The 13,314-nt window shown below is 45.8% G+C and overlaps 1 protein-coding gene across 2 annotated transcripts in view; it reads right to left on the reverse strand.

Moving 5' to 3' along the window:
- Window positions 1–537: 537 nt before the first annotated feature.
- The window catches only part of znrf3 (zinc and ring finger 3), a 114,283-nt gene continuing 101,506 nt past the window's right edge, over window positions 538–13,314 (reverse strand). Inside the window, exons 3-8 of one of the 2 annotated variants that reach the window (XM_036980190.1) lie at window positions 12,836–12,910; window positions 10,395–10,526; window positions 9,818–9,925; window positions 6,186–6,353; window positions 5,147–5,249; window positions 538–4,811 (exon numbers count right to left, since the gene is read on the reverse strand). In XM_036980190.1, coding sequence (XP_036836085.1) covers window positions 2,911–4,811; window positions 5,147–5,249; window positions 6,186–6,353; window positions 9,818–9,925; window positions 10,395–10,526; window positions 12,836–12,910 — 2,487 coding nt within the window. In that variant the 3' untranslated portion in view covers window positions 538–2,910. Of the gene's footprint in view, window positions 4,812–5,146; window positions 5,250–6,185; window positions 6,354–9,817; window positions 9,929–10,394; window positions 10,527–12,835; window positions 12,911–13,314 lie in introns of both variants that reach the window. The other variant, XM_036980189.1, reaches the window with a different exon arrangement.

Genomic DNA, 13,314 nt, shown 5'->3' on the forward strand with positions numbered 1-13,314 from the left:
TATTATCTAGCGTGTTCTGCGTTGCATATAATCTGACTGAGCATACAAGCATACAAGTATCTAAATATCTGACTGAGTGGTGGTAGGCAGAAGCAGGCGTGTAAACATTCATTCAAACAGCACTTTCGTGCTGTATATATAAAAATATATATATATAAAAAAAAAAAATTGGCAGATTAATCGGTATCGGCTTTTTTTTGGTCCTCCAATAATCGGTATCCGCGTTGAAAAATCATAATCGGTCGACCTCTAATTTGAACCTAGGTGTGTGTACAGGCACAGAACAGCAGGGACTTCAGTTCTAACTTTGGCTGTCAAGCCCAAAAACTGCAGTGTGTACACAGTTAATCATAGTCTTTGTCTGGACTGTAGTTAAGTTGCATGCTTTGAAATATTCCACAGATACTTTCCTCCAAAAATGGTCTTCCCAAAAGAGATGTATCCCAGACTTAAGACATCACTTCTAATTGAACTGTTGTGAATTAAGATGAATTAAGATGACATGGTTAGGAAGAAAGATGCCACAACATTATTTACTTGAATAAAACTGTATATTTTACAGATCTTTGTACACTTTAATTACAAAACTGTATGATAACTACATTTTTTAAATCAGTTTTTGGTCAGAGAATATTTAAAATCGTCTTATGTGCAATTACCATGTATTTACAAAGTCTCATGTTAGTGATTTATCAAAGAAAGCAACCAAATAACAACTCCAAAATGTTCATACACAACATAAGACATGGCTTAAAGATAAATATATTAGTAAATAAATATTCAGAGAACATATTTCCATTTATGAAATGTGCTGCTATACAGATACAGAAATATACAGATTGATTTCTAACCTTTTTAAAATGGTAATGATGGAGAAAATAATTATATTTCTTAAATTGTTTTTTAAAAAGCATTTTTTTGTACACATTTTCTTTTTATATAATCTTAAGTGCTACAAACAATTAAAACAAATTAAATAGTGACTTGCGTACCCCCAAATGTTCATTTGCAACACATCTCTATGTAAAGGCAAGATTAGATTCTCAATATCTTTAATTTATTAGGGCTCTGGGTTAACATATAAATATTGTTATTTCAAAACAAATGCCTCTGTGAAGAGAATGGGTACATTTCATAGAAACAGTAGAATACAGTCTGTAAAACAAACAGAAAGAAGGTATGAATGAACAAACAACGTTGATATTGTTTGTGAGCATGGTGTGTATTGTGTGATTTAATCATAAAAAAAAAAATCTAAAATCAGATGTGCTGCCTTTTTTGTAACTGTGTTGTAAAAAAATACATCAACAAAAACACACAGCCACAGTATAAAAGAGATCCCTTGTGAATTATACTTTTTTCCTTTGGCCTATTTTTTTTAAGCAACACAAGAGCCTCATACGACCATCTACATTAGAGCTTAAGTGTTGAGGAGGCTAGATGAGTAATTGCCCCCCCCCCCCCCCCCCCCCCCAAAAAAAAACATGAGCTTCTAAACTAGAAATAGTAACTAAAATGGATATGAAACCAATCCTTTGAAGATTTCCAAATCTCTTTCGAGGAACTCAGAGAAACATTGTCACTATGTGGACCTCTATTCAACCAAAAAGTGACACAGTCCCGCCCCAGATAGTAAGTATGGCTCGCTGGCCTAAGGCTTGGTGTTGGACTGAGTATACCACAAACAGACAGAACTGTAGAGTAGTTTGTATAGCTTAGCTTCATCTTCTCAATGAGAGAAGTGGGCGACTGACTGACACTGGCTGTCCTCCAACTACCAAAAGATCCGAATCCCCAACAAACCCCCTAAAAAAAGAAAAAGGAAAGGTTTTGGTATTCTTACATAATCTTTCATCTGAGTTGGTGGTTTGTTCAAGCTGTATAGGTAACTAACTGTATGTCATAAAATAAGTACAGTACAGTACACACATAGTCAGGTCTAAAAGGTGAGCAAAAAAAGACGTATTTTATGCTAATACTATTGCTCAGAGGGAGATACTTTATTTAACAAGTAATACAAAAAAAGATAGGGGTCAAAAATATTGGTACTCAAGCACTCTCCCCTTGTGAGGATAACAACACTGTCTTTTTCTAAAATGTTTTATGAGATTGGAGAACACATTGGGAGGGATCTTAGACCATTCCTCTATACAGAATCTTTCCAGATCCTTGATATCCTTCATCTGCACTTATGGACAGCCCTCTTCAATTCAAACCACAGGTCTTCAATCAGGTTCAAGTCCCGAAAACATAATATAGCTCAGTATTTGTATTATTTATTGTATACAGTCTTTTTTGCTCATCTTTAACAAGGGTGCCAATCATTTTTGACCTGACTGTACGTATAGTGCATACATACTGCATGTACATCCAGGCATTTGTGTAATAAGAATTAACAAGAAGAGGGAAAAAAAGGGAAAGAAATCCTCAATCGTTTTGCACAAAATGGAGTTTCGATATCATGTGAAGAAAAACAACTCACCAAATCAGAAAATACAATCTCACAAACTGGGCCCAGCTAACACAATTAGTTGATCTTCTAATGGGTCTCATGACTGACCCTGGCTGGCACTGATGGTATGTGGTAGTAGCCTACATGTCGTGTTGTGCCCCTGCCAAGCCAACCACTGAACTTCCACCCATATGTCGTAGCCTGATTCTCTATCACAGCCTGTAGAAGCTGCTGGTGGGGCCACGAGGTGGGCTGAGCCACAGGAATGAACTGGATAGGCCTGGTTACACCAGGCAGGCCATCATATAATTTTCAGTAGAAATCCACACCATCACCATATAGGATTATAACATTCAGAGCTCAGCGAGCAAGGCTTAGAACAAGGCAACTGAGGGTTTGTTGATTGACTGAATGAACAACTGACTGGTTCGGTACCAAAGAGGCTGTTTCTGGGCTCCTCATATACCCCCAAGCCCCTCATCTGTAGCTTTACTGTTTCCCGACGCATCGTGGTTAGTGGCGTTCCGGGGGTGGAACAGGGCCCTGGTCTCTTCCTCCTGGGTGGGGTAAGTTTGACCTCTGAACTGTCCTGAAGTAAAGTACCCCCCTTCACTTGGCTCCACCCGCCAACGAGTCCCAGTCCGCCCCTCGCCCCCTTGCCCTTCCCCCGTGATGATGCTGCCTAGCAGTAGGCTGCTCTGGGTCTCCGCCCCCAAGCCCGGCTCACAGTCTGTGTCCTCATGGATTATGGGTATTCTCTGGCTGAGCTCGCCACAGCAGCCCTGTCCGGAGCAGGCGTCTGAGTCTGCAGCGTGGTGTGCGTACTGCACGTTCACGGCATAATCCTCGTTATAGCGCCCCCCTGTGGCCCGGTGGACCTTCATCTCCTTGTAGAAGAAGCAGGGCAGGCCCTCATAACTCACCTGCTCCGACGGAGCTAACAGGTGCTCCCCCTGGCCGTAAAAGTTCTGCTGATGCTGAGAGGCGGAGCTCTGCTGATGGAACTCCGCCCCCCTGTGACAGCCACGCCCCGAGGAGGCCAGAGACCCAGCCGTGTCCGAGTCCTGCCCCTGCTGACCTATGCACTCCATGTTGGGTGGGAGTACCTCGAAACAGCAGCTACACGCCCCTGCTCCTACTCCCCCCAGGACATGATTCCCCCCTATCTCCTCCCCTGTCTGCCCCCCCTTCCCTCTGTCAGCGGCTCCCTCTAGAGGGCCGGCTGAGGTAGTGCTAGTGGTGCTGGTGTCCCTGGGTTGCTCCAGTGACGAGCGGCTGCTGTAGTTGGGCTCCAGACTGCAGCTGGAGAGCTGGTCCCCCGAGCCGAACCCACAGGCTCCTTGAGGAGGCTGTAGGCTGCAGCCATCTTGGCCCCCCGAGGGAGCTGGGGTTAGGGAGTCCTCGGCTGTGGAGGGACAGCCGGTGGAGGCCCCTGCGGCTGTGGCCCCTGGCTCCCCTTGCGAACCCCTGCAGGGGCTCTTACTGCGGTAGACGTAGGGGTCGTAGTCAGAGCTCAGGGAGCTGCGGAAGGTAGAACAGGAGCCGTACACCCCCTGGTTGCTAACCTCGGTGCAGTCCAGCATAGAATCACTGGATGAACAGTGGCACTGGCCCGAACTGCTGCTGCTGCTGTCGCTGCCCGGACAGTCGGCCAGGTAACCGCTGCACACAGAGTGGTGGCCATGGTAACAGCCCAGGCCTGAGGCACCGCTCCCTGCCTCCCCTATCCTGGAGCTGGTAGCAGGGGCCATGTGGACCACCGTGGGGTAGAGCAGACCCCCCTGGAAGGCCCTGCTGTGGTGGCCCTTGTGGGGCCCGGCACCCCCAGCCACCCCCACAACGCCTGCAGCCCCCTCACCCTGCTGGGGGAAGGTCAGGCCCTGGAAGTAGTAGTGTTGGTACATGGTCTCATACTGCGAGTAGCAGGCAGCACGCGAGAAGCTGCGCCCATGGAATTTGGGCCTCTTGAAGGCTCCATGGTGGGGCCCGGACTGCTGGTGCTGGGGGTAGGTGGGGGGGTTGAGGCCCAGGCCGCGGTGTTGGTGCTCCAGGCCACAGTGGTGGGGGTTGAGGGAGTGGTCCAGGTGCATGGTAGTGTGGGGGTGGTAGCCCCGGAGGAAGGCCCCGGCGTGGGCAGACTGGGGAGGGTACAGGCCCTGGGGGTCTGGGTGGTGGTCCACAGTGAGCATTGTGATGGGGTTACCATGGGGGTCCATGGAGGTGCGGGTGGGGTAGGTAGTCACCTGCCCAGCACGGTGCACCCTGCCTGGGTAGTGGACGGGCAGGACTACCCTCTGCTGCCGGCTGTGGATGGGATTGCCATCCATGCAGACAGGGCCGGGGTTCCCCTTCTTTTGCTCTGAGAAGAGGGGTGTGAAAGAGGGAGAGTGCTTGATTAAGGTTAACCTAGAGAGTCAAAGAAGAGTCTTTCAAAGGTTAACTTTGTTACAGTTACAGTTTCATGTGTTGTAATATTTACTTTATTTCATGAAAAGGGTATTTTACAATCAACTGCATTTTGCTTGAACTGTTTTAGTGGGTTGTGTCGTCTAACAAAAGTGCTGGAAACTCTCATTAGAGAGCCACAGGTGCTCCCCCACTGGCACCCTGTTCCCCATATAGTACACTACTTTTGACCAGGGCCCATAGGGAGTAGTGTGCCATTTGGGATGCGGCCAGTGTGTACCAACTCACCGATAATGTTGTGTCTACAGTGAGGGCAGGTGTGGTGCTGGAGGAGCCAAGGGTCCACACACTTCTTATGGAACCTGTGGGCACAGGGGATGACCCGCAGCTCCTGTTGAGGGGAAGGAGAGCAGGAGAAGAGGAGGAGGAAGAAACAGGGGGAGAGGAGGAGAGGGGGAAGAAGAAGAGTTAAAGGTTAGTTAAAAGGCTTATGCCATCGAAGGACATCATTGTCGTTTGATGGATGAATGGCCAACAGGTGGCAGCAAAGCAGCAAGAAGGTTTCTCTTCTTTACCGGTGTCACATTATACATCGGTATACAGCTACACTGAACAAATCCAACCTCACCATCAAACCCAAGACTACACTACTCATCATGACAGCACAGAGCCCTCAAACTACACCAGTCCCCCTTATTCTCAAACCTGACACCATGCCGTTGGCCGAGCCAGAGAGAGCCTTATACAGAACACAGCAAGACTCACTGACACAAAGAAGGATCGTTATTATTCCGTTCTTGGACAGAGATGGCTCAAGTTTTTCCCTCCGTCTCTCTCGTCGTTTCCCTCTCTCCCACTCTCCTTCTCACCCTTCCTCTCCCACTGCCCCTTAGCATGACTCATCTCCTCTTTGGGCTCTCTCCCTCCCATCTTTTGTCTTACTTCACTGCTCAAACCCCTTTGATGCCATTCAGCCTTTTATATCACGACTATGCTTTGTTGTGTGTTTTCTTCCCCTGGTTTCCCAAGACGACACATAACACACTCACTGACTGGGTCCCCTGGGGGCCCGGGGCTCTGGGTTGGTCCCCTGATGTCCCCAGGCTGGGCCATGATTAGCAATGCTGTTACTGTAAACCTTCAAAGGTCCCAGATTAGGGTCTAGGAAACATCTTTCTACAGTGACTTCCGAAATTCAAGTCAGTTTGACCATGTGCCATAAACTCACCACTTTCAAATACCACTCCAATTAAAATGCCACTCTGATATAAGGCTCTTTCTTTATGAATAGTATTCAGTGTGTGTGTGTGTGTGTGTTCTCTCGCACCTCTCCGTCGATGTACTTCTCCAGGCAGATAGCGCAGTCGGAGGTGGAGCTACTGCTCAGTGAATCCGATGCCCCGCAGCTGCTCTCGCGCTGCCCTTTGACCTTGGCCTTGAACTTCCTGGTCTCCATCTTCTCCAGGGCCTGGATGGCCATCCTGTTCATAGAACTCTGGAGATGGGGAGAGGGAGATGGAGAAGAGAGAGGAGGGATAGAAATGGTCAGGCTGGGAATAATGGTACACAACAGGTACATAAAGAGAGGTACAGTATTGGTAGATAGTGTTGGTAGACAGGTACAGTGCTGGTAGACAGGTACAATGTTGGTAGACAGGTACAGTGCCTTGCGAAAGTATTCGGCCCCCTTGAACTTTGCGACCTTTTGCCACATTTCAGGCTTCAAACATAAATATATAAAACTGTATTTTTTTGTGAAGAATCAACAACAAGTGGGACACAATCATGAAGTGGAACGACATTTATTGGATATTTCAAACTTTTTTAACAAATCAAAAACTGAAAAATTGGGCGTGCAAAATTATTCAGCCCCCTTAAGTTAATACTTTGTAGCGCCACCTTTTGCTGCGATTACAGCTGTAAGTCGCTTGGGGTATGTCTCTATCAGTTTTGCACATCGAGAGACTGACATTTTTTCCCATTCCTCCTTGCAAAACAGCTCGAGCTCAGTGAGGTTGGATGGAGAGCATTTGTGAACAGCAGTTCTCAGTTCTTTCCACAGATTCTCGATTGGATTCAGGTCTGGACTTTGACTTGGCCATTCTAACACCTGGATATGTTTATTTTTGAACCATTCCATTGTAGATTTTGCTTTATGTTTTGGATCATTGTCTTGTTGGAAGACAAATCTCCGTCCCAGTCTCAGGTCTTTTGCAGACTCCATCAGGTTTTCTTCCAGAATGGTCCTGTATTTGGCTCCATCCATCTTCCCATCAATTTGAACCATCTTTCCTGTCCCTGCTGAAGAAAAGCAGGCCCAAACCATGATGCTGCCACCACCATGTTTGACAGTGGGGATGGTGTGTTCAGCTGTGTTGCTTTTACGCCAAACATAACGTTTTGCATTGTTGCCAAAAAGTTCAATTTTGGTTTCATCTGACCAGAGCACCTTCTTCCACATGTTTGGTGTGTCTCCCAGGTGGCTTGTGGCAAACTTTAAACAACACTTTTTATGGATATCTTTAAGAAATGGCTTTCTTCTTGCCACTCTTCCCTAAAGGCCAGATTTGTGCAATATACGACCGATTGTTGTCCTATGGACAGAGTCTCCCACCTCAGCTGTAGATCTCTGCAGTTCATCCAGAGTGATCATGGGCCTCTTGGCTGCATCTCTGATCAGTCTTCTCCTTGTATGAGCTGAAAGTTTAGAGGGACGGCCAGGTCTTGGCAGATTTGCAGTGGTCTGATACTCCTTCCATTTCAATATTATCGCTTGCACAGTGCTCCTTGGGATGTTTAAAGCTTGGGAAATCTTTTTGTATCCAAATCCGGCTTTAAACTTCTTCACAACAGTATCTCGGACCTGCCTGGTGTGTTCCTTGTTCTTCATGATGCTCTCTGCGCTTTTAACGGACCTCTGAGACTATCACAGTGCAGGTGCATTTATACGGAGACTTGATTACACACAGGTGGATTGTATTTATCATCATTAGTCATTTAGGTCAACATTGGATCATTCAGAGATCCTCACTGAACTTCTGGAGAGAGTTTGCTGCACTGAAAGTAAAGGGGCTGAATAATTTTGCACGCCCAATTTTTCAGTTTTTTATTTGTTAAAAAAGTTTGAAATATCCAATAAATGTCGTTCCACTTCATGATTGTGTCCCACTTGTTGTTGATTCTTCACAAAAAAATACAGTTTTATATCTTTATGTTTGAAGCCTGAAATGTGGCAAAAGGTCGCAAAGTTCAAGGGGGGCGAATACTTTCGCAAGGCACTGTACAATGTTGGTAGACAGGTACATAAAGACAGGTACAGTGTTGGTAGACAGGTACAGTGATGGTCATGTAGCCTACATAGAGTCAGCAATATGTTGAGGACAGAGTGTCCTTAGCATGCCCCAGTGTGAACTCAACTGGAAAGAGGTTTCGTAACGTGTGACAAACTGCTATTTTAATTAACACTTCAAGGAAGTCGACATGGCTCATCAGGAACACACACACGCAAACAGAAACACGTGTGCACACACACTGGCAGGTTTCTCTATATTAATCCCAAAAGCAGTCACCTGGAGTGTGTTCCTCTGTCTAACACACACACACAGGTGTGCTGGCAGGATTTCACCTGCTACTGTGCTGCTCTCCATCAATGTTAATTAGATGTTAAAACCTGTTTTGAAGACTGGTTTTTGTTCGGAATTTCGGATGACTGACGTGCCCAAAGTAAACTGCCTGTTACTCAGGCCCAGAAGCAAGGATATGCATGTACTTGGTAGCATTGGATAGAAAACACACTGAAGTTTCTACAACTGTTAAAATAATGCATGTGAGTATAGCAGAACTGATATAGCAAGCGTAAACCCGAGGAAAATCCTTTTGGAATATATTTTTTTTACAAGATGTCTCTCATTAGAAAAGTAGCCTTGTTGGCGTGTGAATGAGGTGCGCACACTTCATTATTTATCTTCCCTATTGAACATACTATTCTCCGTCTTAAATATTATCTTCATTTAAATATTAGCTTCTTATGGCTGGGGGCAGTATTGAGTAGCTTGGATGAATAAGGTGCCCAGAGGTGCCCAGAGTAAACTGCCTGCTACTCAGTCCCAGAAGCTAAGATATGCATATTAGTATATTTGGATAGAAACCAAAGTTTCTAAAACTGTTTGAATGATGTCTGTGAGTATAACAGAACTCATATAGCAGGCAAAAACCTGAGAAAGAATCCAACCAGGAAGTGGGAAATCTGAGGTTTGTAGGTTTTCAAATCATTGTCTATTGGTCATATTGCACTTCCTAAGGCTTCCACAAGATGTCAAGAGTCTTTAGAACCTTGTTTGATGCTTCTACTGTGAAGTGGGGGTGAATGAGAGGGGAAGGAGTCAGAGGTCTGCCAGAGAGCCATTAACAATTTATCTCTACTTCTGCTTTTTATGACTCCTCTCTTTGGTGTTTTTCTGTGACTTGGCTCTGACCTAACATAATCGTTTGGTTTGCTTTCGCTGTAAAGCCTTTTTGAAATCGGACACCGTGGTGGGATTAACAAGAAGTGTATCTTTAAAATGGTGTAAAATACTTGTATGTTTGAGGAATTTTAATTATGGGATTTCTGTTGTTTTGAATTTGGCGCCCTGCACTTTCACTGGCTGTTGTCACATCGATCCCGTTCACGGAATCTCAGCCCAAAGAGGTTAACTAGATGTGGGGACCAGAAGTCCACACAAAGTCAAATGCTATTCCTATGGTTCAGGGTTAAGGTTAGGAATTAGTGTTAGGGTTAGAATTAGGTTTAGTTTTAGGGTTAGGAGCTAGGAGCTAGGGTTAGGTTTTTGGGTTAAGGTTAAAGTTAGGGTACAAGTTAGGGGTTAGGGAAAATAGGATTTTTAATGGGACTGAATTGTATGTCACCACAAGGTTAGCTGCGCAAGTGTGTGTGTGTGTGTGTGTGCGCTCGCTCACCTGGCTTCTCCTCTGTTTTAGTTTGATCTTGATGAGCAGTATGAGGCAGACCAGAGATACCACTACGAAGAAGGCCAGGAAGATCCCCATGTCAAAGTACTCCGTAGGCTGCTGTCGGGAGGGAGACAGGGGGAGAAGTGGTTTGTTAAATTATGTCTATTACAGCCCAAGGCAGACATCTCACACACATGCTTGCATACACACGTGCAGGCACACCGGCACTGACGCACAGGACTGGGCATAGATGCACCCCTGGCACCGTCCATTGATAAAACGACTGTGTGAAAATTGTTGTGATATAATGAAGAATAGAGAGCGAGGGACTAAAGGAGAGGCTCAGATTTCTCTAGAAGAATGTCTTCCCATGTCTGTAACTGTTAGCTGCGGGACTAGACTCAGTATAGTGCTTTGTGAAGTGTGTAGGGTTTAAATAAGAGTTATGATCAAAATATGGTTTGGCTAGTCCATTCACTTGCAGTTGTGTGTGTGCGTACACACACACACACACACACACACACACACACACACACATCTAGCATCTTCCCAGTAGTTCTGGTTTGGCTTGTCTGGCTCTTACCCTTGGTGGTCTGTGCTGGATTCTGGCACGGGCCACTTTCTGCTTGTTGACTATGTTCATCAGCTTAACAGCATCGGCCCCCTTCACATAAACCACTGGCCTCTTCAGAGGGTCCTCCGCTACCTGGTTCAGCTGCAGGAAAGGAGAACACACAACAGGTCAGCTATACAAGAGAACACACACACACACACACACACAACGGGTCAGCTATGTAGGAGAATGCCGACACGGCCAGCTTCCACATTTGGCCCGGCCCACACCACATCAACCTTCAGTATTGTAAATTAAGAATAAGAACTGTGTCCTATCATCAACATACTCTCTAATTTTATTTCCCATTGAGAAAATAACCTGTAGGAGAGAGAGAGAGATGTGGAAACTGTGGACTGCCTCCTCCACTGAGTTCCTCTTTCTCCAGTTTGCTGTCGGCCTCCCTCCCTTCCTGCCCTCTCTAGTCCATGTGTCAAACTTATTCCACAGAGGGCCGAGTGTCTCTGGGTTTTAATGAATTAAGGTCCCCATTTTAGTAAAGAACAACCCTCACCTGGTTGTCTGGTCATAATTGAAAGGATAACCCAAAACCCACAGACACTAGGCCATCCATGGAATGAGTTTGACACCCCTGTTCTAGACTGTCCGCCTGCCTCCCTCCCTCCCTCCCTCGTCTGTCAGCCTCCCTCCCTCCCCCTCCTCTCTAGTCTCTCCAATCAGTCAGCCTCCCTTCCTTCCTACCCTATCTGGTCTCTCTAGTCTCTCAGCCTCCCTCCCGGTCCTCTCTAGTCTCTCCATTCTGTCGTCTCCCCTCCCTCCCTGTTCTCTCGTCTGTAATTTAGAAAGGCCAGGGGAAATACCAGGGATATTCACTTTTCAATTTCTTCCCGTCGTCATGTTACCAAGTGAAATATGCTCGCTCTGGTTACAGTATAGCAAATGGCAATTTCACATCTCTGCCTCTGCTTGTGTTCTTTCCCCCTGCAATCTACAAAGTTAATCTACACTAGACTCTCAAAAGTGCCAACACTTCTAGCAAAGTTATGCTGCATGTGCTTGAATTGAAGAACAAAGTGAATTTGAAAGATGAGATACTCAACCACTCAAAGTCCAATGGAACTTAAAAAAAGTGCTTCTCTATTATCAAAAACCATCATGTTTAATTCTACATTAAATTAAAGCCTTCGTAACAGTAGATAGATCATGTAAATGGCAAGAACAATTTAAAAAAGAGAGGTTAAAAACATTAACTTTCTAACCCTCTCTCTCCCTCCTAATTTCCCCCGGAGTACGTTAACTCTAACTCTCTGTAACCCCTCCTCCCTGCCCCTCGGCCTTGTGGGTCGTGTCTGTACCGATTGGGCAGCTGCGACTGGAAACCCTCTTAGGGGAATTTAACCCCGCGGGCCACACTGCCTTTCATGTGGTCCCTTCTCAAGCCTTTTATCTCTGTGGGTCGCTGCTACACTGCTGCTGTTGCCTACAGCCTGGAGGCCTGAACACAGAGAAACCTGCATGTCCGGGCCTGGTGCTCTGGGCCTGGCTGAATACCACAGGAGAATTCTTCTCTCTGACAAAGCTGCTATCGACGCTGCACCGGTGGAGGCTAGAGGGCGGAGGACAGACTTCTGTATTACAGACAGGGAGCTCACCAGCCAACAACATAGAAACAGGAACTAGCTCAGGTAGAATGGAAGGAGAGAGACAAAGAGAGAGAGGAAGAGAAGGAGAAAGAAGTAGAGAGAAAAAAATCAGCGAGAGAAGAGAAAGAAAAAAAAAGAGTCCGAACGAGAGAGAGATAAAAGCGAACGAGAGACTTGGATTATTCGGGGTACTAGGGGATGAGGTAATGTGTTGGTGTGCAGTAGCAGCTCTAAACTACCTCTGCAGTTATGAGCTCCACAGAGCACGGTCATGGTTGAGTAAAACCCTAACCTGAATATCAATTTAACGTCTCTCTCACACAGTACACTGTTCTTAAGGCAGACAGGGTAGGACTCAGTGTGCATCCTAAATGGCACCATATTCCCTATATAGTGCACTACTTTTGACAAGAGCTCCATGCACCATATAAGGAATAGAGTGCCATTTGGGACGGGTCCTTAGGCTAGACTCAAAGCCCCTAATAGTTGAATGAGCCTGCTTCATCCACATGGGTTTGACCAGAAGGGGAAAAAAAGTATATTGTTGGGCAAACACACAACCTGCTTGTCATAGCAGGGCATGTCTCAGTCAGTTGACAGTGGTCTGTTAGGACAGAAGGTCTTTGAAAAGAGAACAAGAATTTGGGTGTTTGAATGGAGAGGAATATGTTTTTAGCCTTAGCATGTTAGCTTAGCCTCTCTGTTTCCTTCATTGAATAAGTGGAGACTTCGAATGTGTGTGTGTGTGTGTGTGTGTGTGTGTGTGTGTGTGTGTGTGTGTGTGTGTGTGTGTGTGTGTATACTGACCTGATCGATGGCATCAGGGTTTTCGGACACGTCGAAGATGACAGCCGTCGCTCCCCTCTGAACCGCTCGCTTCGCCTGCAAGAAACAGAGAGAAACACAATCATTAGATATGCATCAATCATTCAAATGAAGGCACTACTTTCACTCTCTACTTTTGTTTACAAACATCACCTTGAACTCAAATAAGTACATCTGAAATGGAAATTGAAACCGAGAGCCAGACAGACAAGATCTTTGAGGTCGAGAAATAGACGTGTTGGCACAAAAAAAATGCACGCGCATCAATGTAGCCGGAAGGTGTGTGTTGTTATGATTCTGAACGGACAAATAGCTTGCAAAGATGACAAGAAGCTGCCTTGTGGGGAATCCTAGGTGGCTCGGTTCAGGACGTTGTAGCTTGTTATAGCTAGCTAACCAATGTAATTGAATGTAATTGAACAACAAGTGTGTGGGTTCAAATGGGTTTGTGTTTTCAATAA

Source organism: Oncorhynchus mykiss, chromosome 6 (assembly GCF_013265735.2).
Source record: "Oncorhynchus mykiss isolate Arlee chromosome 6, USDA_OmykA_1.1, whole genome shotgun sequence".
Lineage (NCBI taxonomy): Eukaryota > Metazoa > Chordata > Actinopteri > Salmoniformes > Salmonidae > Oncorhynchus > Oncorhynchus mykiss.